Source organism: Rhinichthys klamathensis, unplaced genomic scaffold (assembly GCF_029890125.1).
Source record: "Rhinichthys klamathensis goyatoka isolate OS25496 unplaced genomic scaffold, OSU_Roscu_1.1 h1tg000181l_1, whole genome shotgun sequence".
Taxonomy (NCBI): Eukaryota; Metazoa; Chordata; class Actinopteri; order Cypriniformes; family Leuciscidae; genus Rhinichthys; species Rhinichthys klamathensis.
This window is the reverse complement of record NW_026606709.1, coordinates 2,281,918-2,305,886: the sequence shown is the minus strand read 5'-3', so window position 1 is coordinate 2,305,886 and position 23,969 is coordinate 2,281,918. Positions and strand designations below refer to the sequence as shown.

At 38.8% G+C, this 23,969-nt stretch overlaps 1 protein-coding gene across 1 annotated transcript; it reads right to left on the bottom strand.

Annotated features, from left to right (window-relative positions):
• Positions 1-307: 307 nt before the first annotated feature.
• Positions 308-11,921, bottom strand: tshz3a (teashirt zinc finger homeobox 3a). The gene is made up of 2 exons (XM_056261263.1): positions 11,285-11,921; positions 308-4,077 (listed from the first exon to the last, which is right to left on the bottom strand). The coding sequence occupies exons 1-2, from the start codon at positions 11,322-11,324 to the stop codon at positions 1,049-1,051; spliced, it is 3,069 nt and encodes a 1,022-aa protein (XP_056117238.1). The 5' UTR covers positions 11,325-11,921; the 3' UTR covers positions 308-1,048.
• Positions 11,922-23,969: the final 12,048 nt, after the last annotated feature.

Sequence of the window (23,969 nt, the reverse complement as noted above, 5' to 3'; positions counted from 1 at the left end):
GAAAAGAGTTAAAAGATCTGCACTAGAGAGGAAGTAATTGCAGCATTATCATGAGATTTCAAATTATGAAAAAGCCTTGATCCAATGACTGGTCACACAGATCCTTGAGTGAGAAAACTCAAGTGTTTTGGACTCTTGGATGACTAATTAAACAATGGGCTTTAAATATATTGAATGCTGAAATCAGGTTAAACTGGTGCCATGCAATTAATCGGAAAACCATACATTAAATAGAATAAAAATGTGAATTGCATGTATGACAGAAAGTCAAGTATTTAAGAAAAAGACAAACAGGGTTTTGTTTTTCAAATTGTTTTTTTTTTTTCTATAAAAAGATTGCAGTTTTTTACATTTTACATATATGGATGGCATGCCTCATTCAATGTATTAACATTCAACAAAAATTGTGTAAATAAAAACGTCTGGTTAAATAGACTGATTAACAAATCTGGCTAGAATAAAAATTAAGAAGTGATACAGAAGTGAAAACGCATCTGTAAAAAAGCAAGTCATGGTAATTTATATCAACAACAAAAAGGTTTAAGACTAAGTTTTTTATAACACTTTATGTACAGTTCTTTAGTTATACATCTCAATAAATCAGATTCCTTATGCACAAACAAACCAAGTAGTAGCACAGGCAATAATGAAAGCAAGCCATATTTTGGAAAATATGCATAACATAGTTTGTCTATGTACAAATTTACATTCTTTTCTCATCAGAACAGAAACATCTCCCCCCAAAATGTTCATGGTTATTTGAGAATGTTCATAATTTTAAGACACGTTTACATATAATAGATTTCTTATACAGAGTATCTATTTGGTAAAGCTGACATTAGCCACCTTAGAACTTTTAATGCTAAATTCCCATGACAACACCAAAGATCACAAAGCTTAGCCTACAAGGCCAATTATGTATGTTAATGCAACAATATGTAAGTAACTGTGAATGAATCGTTACACTATGATCCTACTGTCTGTTCTCAACTTGGAGTACAATAAATATCCTGGCATACAATGTTAACTGTACGATTATATAGTTTGTTTACAGCGCTGGCACTGGTAGCAGTTGCTCCTGACATCCTCTAGCTGGTGATACAGCTGGAAGCACAGGTTTTAAGGAAGTGCTTTTAGAATGCTTCGTAATGTTCCGGTTGAAATCCTTAGAAGAAAGTTTAGCCAAGTCTTTCATTTTAAACCCAAGGTGTGACTCAAGGTGACAGATGTAAGTAGAACGAGCTTGGAACTGTGTTGCACATTCGCTACAGTAGAAAACTGGGTGTCCTGAGTCAACGTTCTTTATGAACTTTGTTCTGCCTGTTCGTCTGAGCTGGTATTTCACATTGGCCAGCCAGTGGCTGATGGTTGTCATAGATAGACCTGTTATTTGTGATATGACCATCCTTTCCTGGGAGCTCAAGTCTGATATCACATACTTTCCATCAGCTGTCTGCCTGAGGCAGGACGTGAACTGAGCCTGCAAAATCAGCAAGTGCTGGGGTTTCCAGTGTGACTGCCTACCTTTACGTTTGTGCACCACTGACGTATCCTCTGCCTCATCTGATGTATGAGAACCTTCGATTTCTGACTGCTCTGGCCTACATAAAACTGTTGGGGGTTTCAAAACTCGAGAGTCTGAGAGATTTCGCAGCATGTCTGAAATGTCAGAGAGGGCATTTTCACGCAAAGGACTCGCTGGTGTGAAGATTTTTGAACTAGTTGATTCAGTCACAGATGCACCAGGCACAGAGGAACTCACAGCTTTGCCTGGGAGAGCAGCAGCTCCGAGACATTGTTCACTTTTGCCTTTGGACAAGTCTATCGGTTGGTCTCTGCAAATTTCATGGCAGCCCGAATGTGACTGGCTAAGTTTCGTCGAGTGTCCAGATGGAGCGGCCCTTTCTGCCATGCTGTTGCTCATCCTGAGAAGCATACTCATAGGGTCCTGGACAGGCCTTAGCGGTTTGGCAGCTTTACCCAGATGAAGGTTCATAACAGACTGAAGGGCACTTAGAGGACTGACAGAGGGTTGTTTTGGCTCTGGGTGTGCAGATAATAGAGCAGCGTCATCATACAGATCTGAAGTGGAGGTGGTGTGAGTTCTGAAGTCTTGCGTGTGCTTCTGAATTTCCATTTCGTTTGTGTTACCCTCAGTAATATTGCTCATAGATGTAATCATGTTATCCAGGCTTGGAGATTTTGACACCAGTGATTTCCCTTTAAGATTCAGCAGCTGCAGATGTGGTGATCCCTGCCCATTCAAGTCATTAAATTGCCTGTCTACTTCAGCAACCGTTACGGTTACTTTGTTTTCCAGTTTGTCCACCTCATGGAGATTAACTGTGGTTGAGGAAGCTCTTGGTGGAGTGCTTGGAGGAATCAAATGACTTTTGTCTAAAGACTGGACTTCCTGACTACTGGATGATTGTTTTAAAGAAGAAATATAGCCTGAGTTGTGCAGAGCAGGTTTCAGATGGTTTTGTAACTGATAAGCTGCATGAATGCTCTGGTAACCGCCCCAGCTTGGGGCACCCCTCTGTGCTTTGTTAATGGCAGATGTAACTGTATTCTCCAGTGATTTTAGAATATCAAAATCCATTTTAGGACTCTCTTTCAGATCATCTTCAGTAAGGTAATCAGACTTTGTTAATGTGCTGAATTTCTGCTTAACATCATTTACATTTGCAGACTCCTTGCATTCACTGTCTTTCTGAGAAGTAATTTCTTGTGTTTTGTTCTTGTTGTCCCCAGTTGCTACAGATGTGATGGATGATGACTCCAAGATTCCTGTGGCTGAGAGAGGGGAAGAACATGTTGTACCTGACTGAGACTTCTCAGACTTACTTTTAGGATGAGGAGGCTTGTCTGTTTTTTGCAATGATTGGGTAACTTTTACAAAGTGGCCGGTCAACACCATATGAGCACTCAAGTGCTGAATAGAGTCATGCAAAATACCACACTCCATACATTTAAGATTCTGAGACTTGAACTGTATACCACGGTTTGTCGTCTTTTGATCTTTAAAGTTTTTATTGTTGGTTTGTTCGGAGTACATCTGAAAAATATCACTGGCCTGCCCATCATTAGGACTTTTTGTCTGCTCCGTTGTTTGCAAAGATTTTGCAACATCCAACTCCATTGGAACCCTCTTTCTGAATGAAGACACAACTTTAGCAGCAATTGCTGTTCTTGGCTCCCTCAGAGGAACCTTTTGGTAATGCTTAGTCTTTATCATGTGCACACTAAGGTCTTGCAAAGATTCAAAAGAGTGTCCACAGTACATACAGCGTAGGACTTTCTGGGCATCTTCCTTTCCTTCCATCTCCAAAAGGGAGCGCTTACGTGGCTTGGACCATGACTTGGCACCCTTGCTAGCACGTTCGAGGTTGTCATCACGATAGTGGTCTGTTTCATTCATATGAACTGTGAGATCAAGCAGCGTGTCATATGCTGCACTGCAGCTTTTGCAGTGGAACTTGCTAGCACCGGTAAAGATGGATCCGTAGAGTTTAGTGCTTTGGCGGTAGAGCTGAACAGTGGAAAAAATACTTGGTTCAAGTGCAATAGGTTGTTTTTGAGAGACCTGTTGGAATGTCTTTGCGATAGCAGACTGATGCCAATCGTAGCAGTTGCGTCCAGGACTGCTGTTGCTGCTACTGCTACCGCTGCTACTGGCTGTCTGTTCATCTGCATACGGTTGAGAGGAATTCAAGTTCAAAAAGGACCAGTAGGGATTATTGAGGAAGCTTTTGTAAATAGCCTTCATCTGTTCTAGGCTGTCTGTAATACATACAGTGTGTTCAGAACTGTCGTTTAGAAAGTCTCTTGTGGCCTCCTCCTCTTTTTTGTTTGGGGTGCTCTCTGTATCTGATGTGGGATCACTAGATTCACTTATGTGAGATTCACTGTCAACATCATGACCTGATAGCTCAGCAGCAGGGGAATGTTGTTCATCCATTGGGGTTTTTAAGTCTTCTCCCAAATCATTTTCGTCCTGTAGTGTCTCCTTGGCCACTGAGCAATCACTTCCAGTATCTTCAGTCTCTATGGGGGTCTCCTTCTCTGAATCATAAGCTAGAGGGGGAGGGAAGAAGAAAACAATTAATTAAGTAAATGCTACATAAGTAGCACTGAAAGGTAAACAAACGAAACAAAATTTAGCCTAATGACATTATTCTATGAATGAAGTGATTGGGCCACACCCCACAGGAAGTTGAATTTAAATTGCAATTCAGCAAATTCCTCTTTCTGAAATTCCAATTTAAAGACGTTCAATACAGGTGTTCTTCCACCCTGGCCCACAAATATCAAAGTCTTACATTCAGGTTGCAATTATGTTTACTGTTGTCTGCCTCAATTCAAATGCAAATCAAATTCAGGAATTGAATTAAATTCTGAATGGCACATAAGCACTAGTGCATCCACAAACAAATAACGGAGGACTGAGAAATAACTTTCTTCTAGAACTAAGATTTTGAAATAGGCTGGTTTAGTCTAGTCAAGTGAACATCAAAGCTTTTTTAAATCTAAATGTTTGCTGTTGAGCATATAATCAGGCTATTTACAAGAGGCTGCACCTGCTACCATTTGGCCCACCTCCCCACATGTCCACACACCTGTGCACATATGAAGAGACAAATAGATAGAGGGAAAAGGTGGACAGATAGATTGAGAGGTTAAGGGGAATGACATAAGATGGCGGCACATAAGCCACCTGTCACTTTGAATCCCACCTGACGACTGTTCACCTTGGACAGGTGACGTGTTGCGAGAAAGGTGTCTGCTCGAGCACCTCAAGATGACAGATCCAAGGGGACATGGTCGCCCTTCTCCCTGCCAGCTGCCCTCACACCCTCAAAAGAGCCCATCCACCACCGTCCTTCGGGACTGATGATCCCGTCTCCTGACAGCCTGTCCCCTGCTAGTTTGACACTGTCACTCTGACTCCGTAAGTGGAACAAATGCCCTCTTGAAAGCCATACCAACCCCCCCCGTCTCTGTTCCACTCTATTCACTCTTGTTTGTGTGCGCATTTGTGATTATGTTGCTCATGTCAAAAGGAAAACGCTTGAAATGTCAGATGTTTGGAAATACAACAGGCCTTGAATTACAAGCTAACATGGTGTGCTGCTGCATGTGTGATTCAAGTGCATTGTGCCACGCTAACGGTCTCTCTTCCTTTCTCTCCCTTACAAGATCCACCACAGTCTTGACAAGAGTGTTAAAGCACAAATAGCTCTCATTTCAAATGATAATACACAATCTCACAAGCCCACGCTTCTCTCATTTAGCCTCTCACTGGCTGTCAGCCAGGCGGCCCACAGGATGGGTGCTCTAAAGGATAACTGGCAGGTGCAGGCCAGTCTTATCCCCTCTGTAGATTTGGATTGTCACTAGGTATCCATTACTTGCCAATCTCCTCTGATCGTGCCCGACAGCCTTGATCAAAAGATGTCATTTGAAAGGCCTGATTTGGCATGAACTCCAAAGCAGTTCGAAAAGAGGGTGAACCAGGTGTAACTACAATGACATGATCATTTTCCTGCCCTCTCATATCCCTGAGACAATTACGGTGACACACTGAGGGTTCACAATGGCAAATTGCTTTTTTCTTGTACAAACGCCGAAGACTACAAGACAGTAACTTTTTTGGGGGGGGGTGGGGGGGGGGGGGAGGGGGGGGGGTGGTTGTTAGAGCAGGTAAAATATAAAACAGAATCAGAATAAGTCAACTTTAACAGGTACAGATATTGTACAGATGTATTCAAGTCTGTTCTCATAAAAATATTAGGGGCTGGAGAAGTTAAGAACACGTTCATCCTAAGAAAAACCATAAACTTTCACTAGTGTGTGTGTGTGTGTGTATCAAAACCAAAGCCCACTAAATTTGAACACAATCTTTAACCTCGAATGATTTATAATCCATCTCAGGAGGCACCTACCATAACCAATTATTCTCAAAAGGCTTGATTGACAGGCTGGGTGATTTATTAAGCTAATAAAATGTGATGTGTGCAATGAGCTCTAGCAGGACAAAAATCCAGGAGACTTTAGTGGCACTCGGCCTGTTTGATTTATGTAACTATTACATTTGTCTCCATATGACCAGTCATTAACCCCCTCCACCCTACAGACAGAAACAGCACATAAGACATTTAAATTGGAACATCAAGTACTATACATAACATTATTTATTTAATGTGCATGCATTATTGATTACTCTAAGACAGTACAGAGGTCAGACACATGATTACAATTAAAAGTAGGCATTTTTGTGAGTGTGCATCTACTCACAACTGCTTTGCCCTTAATGTGATTCTCTAGATGATCAAATTTTTACATGAAGTAAAAATCAGAGGAAATCATTTAATGTCATAGATTAGTCTTGTTACATTTGTCTTGTTAGGTAACTTTGCAATAATACCCAATAAGATGATTATGATATGCATTTGAATGGTTGCTCGACATACATATAGCTTTCTGTCAGTAAATACTTTAGCTTTTCATCCTCAGGGCTCACATGACTCTCTTGCAACCTCACTGTGCGATACAGATTGAGGCTAACTGTGAGAATTGTTCTTGCTTCAGGCCATGCTAATGTGCAACACATGACACTTTGATCAAAATAAAGCAGCGTTCAGGCAACATGTTGAGATGCCCCCATGCCAAAAATAGTGTTCTTTGCTGGAATCGAAGCAAAGAACAGTGTTAATTTTTTAACTACAACAAAAACACTGTTGGTGTATATCGGTGTCCTGGGTCTTATCCATTCTGTAGTGTTTCTCTTTCTCTGCTGAAGAAACTTAAAACTGACCATTTACTGTAAATGCGGGAAGGCAAACAGTCTCTGCTGACTGGAATTCTACTGATCATAAACGTCCTTTCAGGGGAGATATCTCTCTAATTATCACTCTGTGTGCCTTTGATTCCTTTTCCCCCTTGACAACAGTGTGTCTGATGTGTCTCAGCTGCCAAGAGTGATTGGCAACAATTCTATGTGTATCTAAGCCAGCAGCTGCTGAGATGATGGCCCAGCATCAAAGAACTCAGTGAGATGGATGGCACTCATAATTCTACTCTGCAGGGACAAGGTGGGGGTGGAGGAGGTTGGGGGCAAAAACCAACATAAAAAAAAAAAAAAACAGACGGTCACCCACCCACCCCCCAACCTTTCAAGCGAGGCTTTGTTACCCTCTTTAATGAGCTTCCGATAACTTGGAATTGAGTTCACGGAGAATACTGGAAGGGTTGGTTGGGAATGCAATACCAAACTCCCAATCTTATCCGGCAATGACCACCCGGTGGACAGCTGGTGTCTCGTAACAAACACGGAAAGAAAGCAAAGCTATTCATCATAGAGAGGACATCTAAGACCCTGTGCTCTGTCTATGCCTCTCTAACTCTCAGGTTACAGGCTTACACAGCCGTCCAAATAATATTCACTGTGATAAATGGTCCTCTTAGCCGCCTACCTCTCATTAATCTCTTTCTTTAAAGGAGCATCCATCATGGAGCAGGGCTAGAGCTGTAGAAGAGAGTTCATTTACAGGCCAGCTGTGCTTGAGTGATGCGTGTCATTTTTAGCTTGGACGGGAATGCGCAGTCGTCAACACGTACAAATGTCCACGTAGGTGAATACCCACAGACGAAGATGAACACACACGCAAACGTGTGTTATTGAGAAGCAAAGTCAGTGATTGACGGACTGATTGATTGATTAATTCAAAACGTGGTTTGGTAGGTGAAAATTTTGAAATGTGCAATGAAAGACATTCCCACCTTTTGCTTAAGTATAGAAATTATCATGCATTTAGCTAAATTAGAACTTATTTGTCGTTTCACTAGCTCAACATGTAATACATCTTAGTCTGTCATCGGCTGAGTTCTCTACCCAAAGAAGGCTTTCGATGACTTAATGACTTAACCGCTTAACTCAGCAGTGTGACAATTTATTGAATTTTTTGGCCTGTGTCAATTTCTTTTAGTCTAACTACAAACCCTATACAGCACCATCTCCGTTTCGCTTTTAAACATTTGGCCTGTATCTTTCACTTCCTAACTTTCTCCCCAGTCTTTTCTGTCCAATTCTCAACAATATTTCTCCTTTCTTCCCTCCCTCAGTGTCTCGGAAAGCCTGGGTGATAGATGACATGTGTCAGGATGCCAGAAGTAAAGGGTGGCAGCGTGATTAACGGCTCTGTTGAAAGGGTAATTGACGGTTTGGCATTGTGCTGATCTTCTCCACCAGGGTTTGGTTTCTGGACCCCTGAGGACCAGACTGACTCATTTTCCTAAAATGGACCACAAGCTAAAAGCCACCTCCCATGAGAAAAAAAGAGATGGATTCTTGTCTTCTTAACAGAAGATTGATATCTTCATTGTCAACACAGCAAAGTAACATTCATATAAGTTTACAACCACAATAGAGTGCTAGTTCAAATGAGAGTTTGGATAGATAGCAGGTCAATGATGTCTGATGTGACGCTCATCTTTTGTCCTATTTAAATGTATTTAAAAAATGCAATCAATACATACTATGACTTAAATATTGCACACCTCTTCTACAATGAGCATGATTTTAATTCCTGTAAAATCCATGATTTTATTCCTCCCCAAAAATATTTATAAATTAATAATTCATAGTATCAAAAATATAGTACAGTTTAGTTATTTCGATGAACCTGGCACGTGTTTTAAACTAGATTTTTCCTTTTAATTATCATGAACCGGCTCTTAGACCCCATATAGTAAAAGGCATCTACTTATTTAGTCAGCTATGACTTACAAAGTTTGGCTTAAATAAATAAAAATAAGCAATTTTAAGGATTAAAGAGAACATTCACAAAGTAAAACTAAATTTGCCCATCACATCAATAACAGTTATGAACACATTAAACTTATGAACACACCATCTGTGTGCATGTGTGAAATGTGTATGCAAGAATGTGTATGATTACTTTAATCTTTTGTCTCAGCCATGTGTAAATCAATAGGGTTCTAGCAGTTTTGAAACTGTTGGCACTTGGCAGTGATTACAGGCATGCCTGGCTGGAGAGGTATGTTGACACTGGTTTGGATTAGGGAATAGCGGGCCTCTATGGTTTCCTGCCCTTTCATCACCGCCACCATCAAGCCCAGCTCCTGCGTCACATCCACGCATGACTGATGGCCGCTTGTCCGGATGACCTGCCTTGCACCTTAGATCTGACAGCGACTGATTTTACCCTTAGAAAGAGGGAGAAGGCAGGGCCTGGAGTCGCGCCCAACAGAGCCTGAGAACCGAGAAGATTTTTGGCCAGGCTGGCCCGTGGGATTTGCGGAGGAGTGTCCGATTAACTCACATTATCAACCCACACACAGACGGAGAGAGATCTAACTAACAAAGTTGAAACGAAGTACAACTCTCAAAATAGATTTGATGTCTAATCTGTCATTCCAAATATGGCTCAAAGCCAAACAGACAGATGAAAACATCCATTTCAGAAGGACTGTAGGTGGTTCCACATGTTTGTCTCCTCATAACAGTTCAGAATCGTCTAGATTCAAGACAGGCACCAAAAAGCTCCTTTGTCACGTAAAGGTGCTAAATTGGGTTACGGCAATAGGAAAGGCCAGCAAGAGTGGCTAATATCAACTTGATTACATCAAGGGAGCACAAACCTAACATGACTTGGTGACAGACGCATACCTTGTCATCTCCAATCACATGTCAGGAATCCATCAAGTTTACAGCTAATTAGGTGTGCTCAAATAAAGCAAAGCAAAATGTTTCTTTTTACAGAGCACTGCAAACCTTTAGGGCAAGAGAGAGATGGGGTACATTGCTCTAAATCTCTCATTAAGACTTCACCTACAAGATTGGCTATTGAGCTGTGCATCCTATACAGAGAAAAACAATGCATCAGAATCAAGAATTCGGTCATCATCAGGTTAAAAGTAAATAGCACTTCACTAAATGTGTTCATACCTGTAAACCATAAACTCACACTTGTAAACCACTATGGTCACCACTCTGCACAGGGTCCATGAGTGAAGTTTGGTGGAGCATACTGATGAAATAAAAGCCTAGGCAAGCTTATGGGAAAAAGAAGGAGAGCACTCACATGGCCTTGCTCTGATTGACCATTAAAGCCTTTGATGGATGAGGCTGTCACAAGGATAACAATTAAATCCAACATGAGACAAAGCTGTTCTGACAGGCCAGTCTAACAGAGCAAGCCATACCCCTCCATTAAACTCTACATCATCTCTGCCTCTAACACACACAAAAACAGTGAAGGCTATATAATAATGGCTTTGTATCTGTTTCAAAGAGCTCTGCTATAAATATAAAAATGCCCCAGAACTCCTCCTCTTTCAAATAATAGGATAGGATCTATTCTATTAACCAGACAGATAATGTTTTGGTTAACATGAAGGCAGCTTCAGTGGTTTTCACCTCTCTAAAGAAGTTAAAAAGAGTCTGAAATGGATATGTGTAAATAATGCCTGAGCTGATAAAAAGGGATTAAAATTTTAAAATCCCAGTGTTAAGTTCTTGAAATTGAATATTCGTATTTATGTTGGTTTGAATACATATATATATATATATATATATATATATATATATATATATCATTTCAACAACATATTGTGCAACAACTTAATGACCTTGATATAGCCTACAGATTGAGGGTCTAAACGGGTCTTTTCTGGTTTCTGTGGGGTTTTTTCTTGTCACATGACAACAAAATGGCTTCCAGAATGTTGGTAATATTTTAAAACAAAATTACTTGGCTCCATTAAAAAAGAAGAAGAAAAAAAGCTAATAAAGGATGATGCCAATACTACTTATGCTACTGTATGCCTATTTATTTCTCTCTCTCTTTCTCATATATATATATATATATATAATTAAAGAATTGCAGCCTTTAAATTATTATTATTATTATTACAATATCCAGACAGTTATCTAGACAATTTTGTTTTAAACCCCACAAAAATGAAAAATTAAAATAACAAACTGGTCATTATTCAAAAGATGTATTCAAGTCATTTTGAATCAACTGCGTTGTACTGCACCTTTAATTAACTTCTGACAAAAAAAGCACAAAAAAATTAACCAATAACATGACAAATAAAAAAGTATGACCCAAATTAGGATAAGGAAAATATGTTTAGATAATCCAGGCAAAAAAAAAGCGATTACTGATTTTGTGCCTTATTAAATGTACTAAAACGAAATGTACATAATGGAGGACAGATGAACAAGAGCATCTTATTGAATTTCAGATAAACTTACCTGCCGCTCGTTTCGGCGCCTGCTGTTTTCTTCGGGGCATACTTGCGCGCAGACTGTGTGTCTATATACGCAAACTGAAACGATTTTCTACTGTGTATGTTCCCAGTCAGACGTGTCACCATTAAACAAAAGTACAGCGCAGTCACAGCAGCTACGCCACTTCGCATTGGGCAAAGGAGAAAGCCCAGGTGCTCCGTGTTCAGCGGTAGTCTTTGTTTAAAGCCAGTCCGCTGGAGTGATGAGGAAAACTGCTAGGCAGGACAGTAACGCCTAGTAGATCGCTACGAGTTAGTCACGTCACTCAAAAGTCCGCGGCAACCGAAACACTAGCAGAAAGTATGGGGGCGTTCACGCGTCTGGTTGTGTCCAAAACAGCTAGATATAATGCAGCGAAATGGCACAGAACAGTACACAGGGGTTTCGTGTCGCGATTAAAAGTTAATAAAAGTTACACAACGTTTAACTCGACAACGCTGATGGCGCGAGACAGTGAAACATCAGAGAGACGCGACGAAGACCAGAAACATCATGAGTGCGTAGTGCGTTGACCAACAATTATACAATAGCAGACAAACAACGCTTCCTGTGCTCCTACCGGTCACTCCCACGCACAGTCCCATGCCCAAAAATGCAGTCTAGGTAGGCAGCTCGTAGGGTTTTGAGACACTGCCAATATGTCACTTAAGAGTGCATTAACAAGACCGCTTACACTGACAAGGAGGATGTAACTTAACCCTTTAATGGGTACACCCAGACAGTGTTGCCAACTATTTTCAAAGGAAAGTAGCTGAGGCCTTCCCTAAAAGTCGCTAAATGTCGCTAGATGACGTCATACGTCAATTAGCATATTAATGACGTCATCGCGTCGTACTTGCGTTCTGTCAGCCTAGTGCGTTTTCTCTCTAAATTAATGTTCTATTCAATATAATATAGCCGAATGTCAAATAAAGCTGTTCTCGTTTCCTATTTTTTTGTTGTCAGACAATTGAACGAGTAGCTATAATATAGTGAATGATTACATTTTTAATAGGCCTATGTGGAACATTATCTGAATGGGAACCGGATGAACTAAGCTCTGTGATAGTGTTTACAAGTAATAAGCACAAGAAAAGAAATAAAATTAAAATGGTCAAACTAAATTCTTTAAATATAAAACAAAAGAAAAGCAGATAAGTGATAAGTCCATGGAAAAACACACTGCTCATTCGCGTCTGTCAGCGGCCGTGCGCTCCTCTCAGGGACTTTAAGCAACAGCCTCTGGTGGAACGGCAACGGCATTCTGTCGTTCTATTGCGCATGCGCGACATTAACTGCTACTTAGCGACGTTCTACTGTAACTGTCTACAACGGGAGAACAGCTGATTTGCCGTAGTCGATACTACGTGACAGATTAAGAAAGTTAATGTTATATTTTAGGTTATGTGGCATTATAATCGTTTCTGTATATCATTAAATGCCCAAATCAACCCTTCTCTTACTTTTTTAAAATCTGTTTATTTTTTGTATTTTGTCTGATGATTAAATTATCCCCTATGCCGTCCTGTTTACTGTTGCTTAGTGATTTTTGCGCTCTTTAGCTACGGCAGTTAACCGTTTACTTCCGGCTGCTGTTGCCGTTCTATCAGCAGCTGTTGCTTAAAGTCCCATTCACTGAACAGGGGAGACGCAGCTAGAGAGAGTGACGACAAGGAGAAAGCAAGACCTCGCGCTCGCAGGACAGTACTGGCAACATTTGGAGGTTACTGGGGTTTGTCCAAAAAGTCGCTAAAATTGTCGCTAGTCGCTTTTTTGAAAAAATGTCGCTAAGGGGGTCTGAAAAGTCGCTAAAAATAGCGACAAAGGCGCTAAGTTGGCAACACTGCACCCAGAGCCGTTAAATATGTTTTTCAACGGCTCTGGGTACACCCAGAAGGGGGAAAAAAGAGTTTTTGTAACAATAACAACAAACAATGTTCAGTGTTTTTACAGATTTTACAGTTTTTAAGCATAAACGGTTGATGTTAATTGTTAGTGCAAATTTGTCACAATTTTACATTTATGCCAGTTTACATTTAATTAAAAGACGCTGTTTGAAACCACTGTCATTAAAAATCTATTTGTTTGATGTGTAGTAAATAAGATATGCTTTAAAAAATATTGAAAGAATATGAAAAAATATGTATAGATGCAAGCAGAAATGCTTGCCTTTAAGCACATGCGTAAAAAGGTATTAATGTTTTATTTAGCAAGCCTGTAACCAGATCATAGATGGAAAAGACCATGCATTTCAGTCTAAACAGGCAATTCACTAAGGAAATATAGCCTATGTTTTAAAGCTTTTTAACAGTTATCGATGAGGAGCAGCCAAAAGCCAAGGACTAATTCGCGAAAGTAAAGGTTATGAAGTAATCTCTAATATTTAATGAACGATATTACAATAAGGTTTTGTTGGTTAACTTAACGTGTCGTGAACTAATAATGAACTGCGCTTCTAGAGCATTTATTAATCTTTTTTTTTGTTAATTTCAACATTAATACATTATTAAAATCAAAAGTTGTATTTGTTAACATTAATGCACTGTGAAGTAACATGAACAAACAATGAACAGCTGTATTTTTATTTACTAACGTTAACAAAGATTAACAAATACAGTAACAAATAGTTCATTTTAGTTAATACATTAACTAATGTTAACAAATGAGCCTATTGTAAGTGTTGCATTGATATTGTATATTTGTGCTTATAAACATACAGAGTTTCATATTCTTCAACTGGATTTCACAAGTGCTTGGGTCTCTTAAAGGGTTAGCTCAGGTTGGTAATCCCTTAAATATCATGCTCAAAATTCTTTATCACAACTTTCAATAATAACAATAACAACCATTATTGCATCTCTGATGTAAATACAGATATTTATAAAATGTTTTTTTTTTTTTTTTTTAGATTATATTATCATATTCATATTTAATGTAGGCTTACATGAACTGACATGTAAAGCGTTTAGGACTTGAAAGTTATAAAGTGTTACCCAAAATTGTGATTGACCTTTTGTGTATAAAGTAATGAATACTACAACATACCGTACTTCCATAATACATTATTATCCTAATGATTATCCTACGTAGTGTTTTTATCACACTTTATTTATTTATTTTAAACGAGAGGATAATTCTGAATCGTTACTGCATCAAACAATGAGCAACAAAATAACATTTGCTTCAATTAAAAATGTACTACATTTCTGTCTAAACATTCTGTCAATGTTTTTATTTTAAGCCTCTTATTGAGGTCAAATTCTACTAAAAAAACAATAAAAGACGTTTGTCGTGCATGTCTCTGTTGTATTTCCTGAAACCAGTCTCTTGAGTAATCAAAACTGCATGGCCAAAACAAGCTTGCCCTGAGGACTTTCTTTTACAAATCAGCACTGTCTGAGGATGTCTTTTTAAGTACTGTAAAGTCATTCAGATGTGGGGTCAGAGTTCTGACCGTGCCATTAAAACACAGGCAGAGATATAGTGCTCTCATTTAACTGCTCTGCTGCATCATATATCATCCCACTGCCACTGAGCTGCATTAGAGAGGATCTTTGATTTTTACTTTTAGAGCAACATAAATCAAATGCAAGGCAAGGTCTGCCAGTGACATCCTGTATTGGTCCTCACTGAATGGGATGCAGAGGGTTTGTTGACTGAGGTCAGGAGAACTAAACTAAACAAATCACAGTTGCAAATGAACGAAATAAAGACTGAATATGCGCATATCTGTTCAAACACACAGAATTGTTCATTTAACCCTTAAATGCATATGTTTCGCCAATCATTATTACATATTCGGGTCTGTAGCGACCCAGATCTATCTAACACGGATGGATCTCTACCAGTCACAATGATATAAAACTCTACTAATATTAGAGTAACAATTACAGAAGAATAAAATAAAGCATATTTTGTTACCTTTTGGAGCTTGGAAGGGTTCAGTTTGAGCAGATGTTGTATACCATCATCACTGTCCTCGTCAGAGCTCATCTCCCAGAACATTCAGCATCTGGCTCATATTCGCCATCTCAAATGTATTCTCAAAACTGTCATATTCAACATCTTCAAAATCAATATTTTGATCGCTGACAGCTTCTTCAACAGATCCACCATCAAGTGACAGTGACACTAATATTTGATTGCGTTTAGTACTTGCTCTGCAGTAAATCACTGAGCCATTTCAAGTTTTGCTGACGATATTTCCTATTCTTTTGTTTTCTGCCTGCGATAACTATGAGTGAAAAGAAATGTCACTTGATCGTTGTGTATCAGACATGGCCACCTTGAGTTATTCAGTCATCAAAGATTAAATTATTGTTGTGCAGAAAAAATATACTTACACTGTTACACACCTCGGGTTGTTAGCGACCCTAAAATTTATTATTATTTATTTTTTAAATGAACGGGAAAACAGACATCTTTTATAATTTTAATTTAGTTTTTTTTCTTAGTGTATTGTATTAAACAAATTAATGAGGAGGAGGGTAGTGAATGACTTCCTGGGTCACTAAAAACCCGAGGGTTGTTTGATTTCTGCAAATAAGTCTGTTACTTTGCTCAGTTCATTCTGTTCAGCACATTAAAATACTCTAAAGGCCGTAACTAGTCAGAGATGTCTTCTTGGTTTTGTGCTTGTGCAACGATGATAGGGCAAACATTAAGGAGGCAACTGTCTCATTACCCAGACCTCTTTGGTCTTCCCCACCTCAGAGCAATCTTGTCAAGCAGGATCTGAAACGAAAAGGGACATCTGCCAGCAGGACACCCACCCTCCCTACAGCTCACAGGAGGGTGTATTTGAGCCACATGTCCATCAGTCCTGTTGTGAAGATTTCATTTTATCTCCTCCTGCCCGCTCTCCGCCACTGTTTTGAGAGGTGCTGTCCTCTACTTTGATCTATGATGAACAGATGACCTTTTTCCCAAGTCAGGTGTCTGGCTCTGTAACATCATGTTCTAACAGTGTGTCAAAACAGCATGGCTCACCTTCTCCAACTCTGGTTATTTGTCTCGGATAGACTCACAAATCTGTTTTGAAGAGATGCTGAGGTGAATGTGTTGGAGATGGCAGCACCTGGGTGTATTATAAATGTTAAAAACAGAGCGAAAGTGATGATGTTGATTAAAGCAAACTAGAGAAAGTATCTGCAAATACTGCTTTTAGCAATTCATTCTGACTCAGTATTGATCGGGCAGAGAGATTACAAGCCTAGGAAGTGTTAATCAATGACACAATCAGGGTGTTATTCTTAACCCTGCAATAATTCAGTGTAACTGCAGTAGGTTGTAAAATGAAAACAGTATTGCCTCCATTACAACAGTATGAAACTTTTTTAAGAACAATTGTGTAGAAAACTCCAGTTATGAATATTTAAAACCAAAAATGTTGGTTTCACATTTTATATTAGAATAATATTTGGGTAAGTCAATGCTAAAACATCATATTCTTGTTGGATAAACAAATACCGGTAAGCACAATGAAATCACGCTAGGATACATCAAAGCACATTTCAGCTCTATAATGATTGTAATCTAATGTAATGTAAATGTAATGTAGGGCTAATGTAATTTATGGTTGAACTGTGTTCTCAGGACAATGTTTATATTGCACATTTATAATGGAGCAAGTTGTCACATGTGTTCAAATCTTTACATGTTGGTTTGGTCTTTCATAATCACTTGATGTTTTGTTATGTACATTTTATGTTCTAATATCATAATCTCACTGTGACAACTTACCCCATAGTGTGGCAACATGCTCCATTATCACAAAGAGTCAACACGTCTGAACTGTAAAGTGCTTTTCCCAATAGAGGTGAATTATTTTGAACATGGTAAAGAATAGTTGCATTCCCCCTAACAAAAGCCTTAACCTTGCCAATTGATCGGAACGGAAATATACGATAAGATTTCACAACGAGAATCGCTCGACGCGATGGTGAAAAAGTTTTTTTTTTTTTTTTTTTTCAGCAATAATGGTGAAAATGTTTAATAGAATTTTGGAAGCCAATACTTTTAAGGTGCCCATAGATATAACATAAACCTAGCCTGAGAAATATTCACTAAATATTGCAATATAGTGTTACAATATCCCCTGGTCTCACAGGACATTTAATTAAGGCAGTTATCACTGAGAAATCACCACGTTCACATTTCCACTAATCCAACTTCCTCTCTTGGATGACAGCATAGGCACGGTCACAGGCCGCTCTGAATAGATAATTAAGTCTTGATCTTAAAATATAAATGTACAGATGGGGCTTATGACAAAAATGGAAATTTTTCACCTTTAACCACCATTAGTTTGACAGTGACGCAGTTTCCCCTCAGTGCGAGAATACAGTGGGCCGAGTTCAGTCAGGTGAGAGGTGACAGGGCCGTATGGTGGATCTCCTGCCACTGACAGGCTGTCATTTGGAGATGTGTGCCATGTGGCTGTCTCTCAGCCTGTCTTTGAGCTGAAGGATGACCCCTCCTGCTCACTGGGGCTTCACCGGCCATGCCATTCCTGTCTCTCAGCTTACACGTCTGACAGGAGACATGACGTCCGAGACACATCGACTCCATCTTCAGGTAGGCCTGTCCTGCGTTATTCTCTGATAGTTCAGGCAGGGAGAGAAAATGAGAGAAAGTGTATGTGTGTCTAATTCTTCTTGTAAGAAGCTTATAAAAGAGGTTATATAGGCTATGGCATTATTCTTAGAAATCCACAGCTATTGTATGTCTTTCAAGCAGTCTGAAGATTGAGAAACGGCTCAAGGTTGAGTGTTTTGATTGAGGTGAAAGGCGTACTTATTATGATCTGGAGGATATTTTCACCAAAAATCCATCATCTGTGACTTAAATGCATTTTTGTAATTAACTGTCCGTCCTGATGGAGTCATTTAACTTGATTTGTGGCTGTCAGGATGAGCACAAAATTTGTATCAATACTCCAAAAACAAACAAATGAATCACAAACATAATTTGTTCACACACAGTTTAGTAAACCCTAAAAAGCACATCCAAGGACATGCATGGATTTGTTTTTAATCATAATTATATGTCATGTACACTCTTAGAACAAAGGTTAAAGGGGTTCTATAGAACCCTATAGGTCCTTGATTCAATTTGAAAGAACTCTTAATGCCAAAAAAGTTCTATATAAGGAGAAATGTCTTAAATGATTGCATAATACTAGTCATAAAGTACATTTAATTCATAAAATTTTATCAAAACAAAAAATGAATTAAAACGTTATTTTATTTAAGCTAAATCCCTAAAATGATCCTATGATGGGAACACCTAAACAGTTCTATAAGAGCCTGATAGAACCATTTAAGGTTCTATAGAACCTTTTCTGAGTGTATACAAAAATACATATTCAAGTAAGTATACAAGTATATAGAAATATGGCTAAGTCAACAGAATGGTCCAAAAAGTTAAGAGGAGATATCATCGCCCTTCGCAAACAATGAACAGTAAAGAAAAAGATAGCTAAGGTACTAAATGCTCCTAGACACCATTGGATGAAATAAAACTTTAACTTTCCGGCCCTATGGATTAGCGTTATGTCTGGAGGAAGAAGAATGAAACATATGCTGAAAAGAACCCTCTGCCCTTGAGCATGGTGGAGGCTCAGTGATGATCTGGGGTTGCTTTGCATCCTCTGGCACTGGAAACCTGCAGCGTGTGGAAGGCAAGATGGATTCATTTAAGGAAATACTAGGAGAAAACGCCATGCGGTCAGTGAGGAAGCTGAAGCTTGGGCGTCATTGGACCTTCCAACAGGACAATGATCCCAAGCATAGCCTTCCTCAAATTCCACCAAGGCTTGGTTGCAGAAGAAGTCCTGGAAGATTCTACAGTGGCCATCAAAGTCACCTGAATTGAACCTGATAGAAAATGGTGGGATTTGATTTTTTGATCTGACGGGATTTGATTAAGGCGTTTGCAGCACCCAAACCCAAGAATATTACTGAACTGGAGGCCATTGCTCATGAGGAATGGGCTAAGATTCCTCAGAAAAGCTGCCAGAAGCTGGTGTTTGGTTATACATATTGTTTGCAGTAGGTAATAACAGCAACTAAGTACTAAATAAGGTTGCCATGTAGGGGTTGAATAATTTTAAGACTGCAGAAGTCATTAAAAGTAACATTTTCAAGTTGTCTTTTTTTGGGGAAACCACTTGAAACATTTGTTGTGTTGAGCTATGTAATTTACTTTTGTTTGATTTGTTTCATTGCAAACAGCTGAAAGTCTGTAAATTTTGCCAATAAACCTGATTTGAAATGGGGGTTAAAAAATTCCGATTACAACTGTTTTTGGGTATTGGATTCTATTGTATTGGTCAATAGAACATAATAATAAAAGACTGGAAAGATTCATGTGACATTCCTTTCACCGCATACTGTATCCTCAAATTAATACCCATCTCAAACTCAATCTACCCACCCAGTTATTGAGAACTTCCTGAGAGCATTCTGACCTGCTGCATCACAGTCTGGTATGACAGCTGCACATCCTCAGACCGGAAAGCCCTTCAGCGGGTAGTCAGAACTGCCCAGCGCGTCACTGGACTCGGCTACTTGCCATCGAAGACCTCAACAACCGTCGCTGCCGGCAAAGAGCTCTCCAGATCATCAGGGATTCCATCCACCGCAGCTACAGTCTGTTTTCTTCCCTGCCATCTGGAAGCCACATAGACACATACAAACACGGATCGCGAGGCTAAAGAACATTTTCTTCCCTTGAGGTGTTGCATAAGCTAAACTCTGATCTCTTTCATTGTCATCTGACTTGCTCTAACAAATCCTCTATACAAACCCAATACCAAACCGCTGAATACTGATGATTTATTTCACTACTATTGCCAAAACTAAATATTTTATACCAATGATACTGTGTGTTGCTGTATAACTGATATTGCCATAAAATCACACAGACACACACTTTTTATATATTGCATAGATACATTTTCATCCCACTTTTGAACTCTTACTCCTAAGGTTCATTGGGTTTCTATAGAACCCTAGGGTTCTTGACTTGATTTCAAAGAACACTTCATGCCAAAAAGGTTCTATATGGAGAATTGTCTTAAATGATTACATAATACTTTCATGTTTAAAGTTTAATTCATAAAATGTAATTAAAAATGAATTGAATTCATTCACTGTAAAAAATAATTGCCATTTCAACTTTTTTTTTTTTTGTAGACACAACTAAATTTGTAGAAATTGTCCAGACAACAAGAACATTTAAGTTTAATTGTCCTCAACTAAGCTAAAAGTTGAATTAACTAGTATAACTGTTGTTTCAACTAGAAAACGCATGTTGATACAATTGCACATACACCATATATTGTCAAGTTGACAAAAATATTTAAGGCAGCGGGGTAACAAAGTTTTTTAAGTTGACTCAACAAATTGTTTTTTACAGTGTTGAAAGAACGCCTGAAAGAACCCTTTAAGGTTCTATAAAACCTTTTCCTCTAGTGTTGCAAGGGTAAAGGAATAACAACAAAAAGTTTTTTGTTGCAAAAAAAATGTTGCTAAATGCTTTTGAAACGGAATTAATCATTTTAGAGACAAAAGTGGATCTGTTTTGCTTTGCATATGGCCCTAGAGCAACAGCAATGGAAATAAAAAAAACAGAGGAAGTGCTCTTCATTAGATAATCTGTCTCTGAAATGAAGTGCTTTTTAGACTGTCTAAAGACTATATTCAATGATGAAGACACAAAAGCAAATTAAGAATAAACAGGAAAAGAAGATCATATACGGAAATTTCAGTTTATAAGCTAGCCAACACACTAGAATTAGTATAACCACTGTTACAAAGTGCAATGTAATAGAATTCATTTCTACACTATATATATATATTTGCCTAAAAACATATATATGAAGCATATACATGAAGCACATGGTAAATGAAACATTAATGTGACAAATTATTAATCATCATGAACAAAATTAATGCAGAGTGAGATAGTCAAACAGGGCGTCTTTTTTTTTTTAAAGATGTAAGCACATTGTCCTCCCCTGCTGCAATATCAGAGTGTAGCTGGACATATTTGCATGCTCAGCGCTGTGTGTCTGCAGTAATTCATCATTGGTCTCTGAGGTATTGAAAGCATCAGCATCCGTCAGCAAGCTTATGTCAATGGCTTTGTTTTTAAAAGAACAAAAGAATTATTTCTCATCAGTACACCACTTATTTTTAAATAGCTTGTGTTATGTGTCTCCAAAAATATCAACTGCAGTAGAGAAAAAGCGCCACACCTAATGGCCTGCAAGATCACAATATTGACAAAATAATTAGAAAAATAATCAATGGCTAAACTGCAAAACCATTTAATGAGATTGTAGCCTATGTCCAGTGCAGCAAAAAAAATGCTAAAAAACATCTGCTCTAATACAAGAATAGAAATAAATACACTGATGCCAATGTCCAATACCATGAGTTACTGAATTATATAAACTGGTCACTTATAATGTATAGGCTTCAAGACCACATAATATGCTCTATAACCCTAATCAAAGAGTTATAAATATAAACATACTGGCATACACTAATATTCTAATATATAAAATGCATGTTTCAGTCAGTCATTGTATACCGTTAAATCACAGTTAAATAGGCCACAACAAGCACACTATTATAGCATGCACTGTTAATATAGGCCCATATAGACTACTGCTAACTTATTGTGTGTGGTCATAGGCCTACATGCTGTAAAATCATAATACCAAAGAGTTACATGCCTATAACACGTTCACATGTTTCTGTTTACAAATGTTCTTGACTAACTTCAACTTTTGCTTTTTACGGTGACCAGGAGGGGACATGTTCAGTTAGTTTAGTTTTGTTGTTGCCACGATATATTAACTTGTTGGAGCGTGTGTTTGGTTGGATGGGACAAAATAAAAACAACCTGATTTTTTACTGATTTTGTTGCAGTAGTAAGCCTACATCATATTCATATTTCCATCAAAGGTTTGTGCAATAAAGTAGCTATGACGATTGTATGACCTTATTGAAAACTAACCATGTAATTTTCCTCACTTTAAGCCATTCAAGGTCAACTTCCTGTTTAGTGCCTGCACCGCCCACCTACATGACGTCACATCAACGATGGCATCCAATTTTGATCATGCGGCCTTACAGCTAGAGCTAAGCAAAAACAAGCAAAAAAACAAAAAAACAAAAAAAACACTCATTTGGCGAGAAAATAAACTCTGCAGGTACACTGTCCCATTTTACCATGTCTCATTTACCCTTAATTAACTTTCTGTATAATCTAAGCTGTTATACGCTACTGTAAAAGCCCGAGTCATGCCAATGTCGTGGCCATCAACACACCCCGCCCGGCCTGTAAATATAATACTACCATAAATATAATACACCCTGTACAATCACTGAACATTTATAAATTCATATAACATACAATTTTATCCCAAAAGTCCAGTTTTGCAGATAAGAGTAAAAAAAAAGAAGCTTTTTACCCAAGTGTCCCTGTGCGTAAGTGCTTTGCTTTCCCTCTGCTGTCCCTCTCTAAACACCCCCCTATACTCCAGATCAGATCGCATTGCTCAAGATGTGTTTATTTCTGCTGCGCTGTCTTGTTTGCGACGTGGCTCCATCAGTATACAGTCATGTCTCGCATTTGCAGCGGAGGAACGTGGATAGGCAGACGAGCTCGTCCGTCAGGGAGAATGACACGCGTGCCACTTTGCTGCGCGACTGACGGCGGGATGCGCACCAGTGTCACATCCCTGTATGTGTAGCCCCGAGCGGAGTGTGGGGGTCCCGTCCATCAGGAAGGGGGGGGGATGACGTCGACGGGGATGTGATGAGTGAGTGAGTGAATGAGTGACTGGAGACGAGGCTTTTGCCTCTCCTCATTCTCACGATCTCCAGCTGCCACATCAAACGCCTCCTTCAGCCCACGTCCGGCTCTTTATCCCATCAATTAGATTTAATCGCAGGGATGGGTCACATAAACCCCACATGCGGGTAATCTCGGGCACTGCTGAACAAAAGTAGCCTACAAAAGATCAAAAGAGCCTTCATGATCTGTAAAAGAGTAAATGGGATCACACACCTTTCCATACTTGGTAGCCAGTTCTGTGCATAAAACAAATACATTGTTAGTGCACAAGGCAGTACAGTACCCTTAAAACAAAGTAGCTTACTGTGGTAGTACCATAATAAAAGTACTCTGATATATACCACAGTGGTATTTGATTTGCATATTCATATTACTTGGTATTACGTGGAATTTCAAAGCAAATAATACCATGGTGTCATCATGGTAATGCACAAAAATTATAAATGATATGTATATAATACAATACATACTATGGTATATTATGATTGTACCAATATTCAGTTGTATTTACATGGCCACAAGGCTTCAAAGCATATTATAGTATTACCCCAAAACATGGTAATATATACCATTGTACTGTATGACTGCATACTCATATTAAGTGATATTTACATGGCACTCCAATCATGGTAATGTCCAACAAACATTGTACAAACAAACAAACAAACATCTGCTTCATAAATTAAGGAACTCACACCACCTGCTGGACAATTCCTATAAAAAATGGATGGCACATTTCTAAAATTATTCAACAGTTTTTTGTTCAACAACAACAACAAAAACAATCTTTACTCTGGTC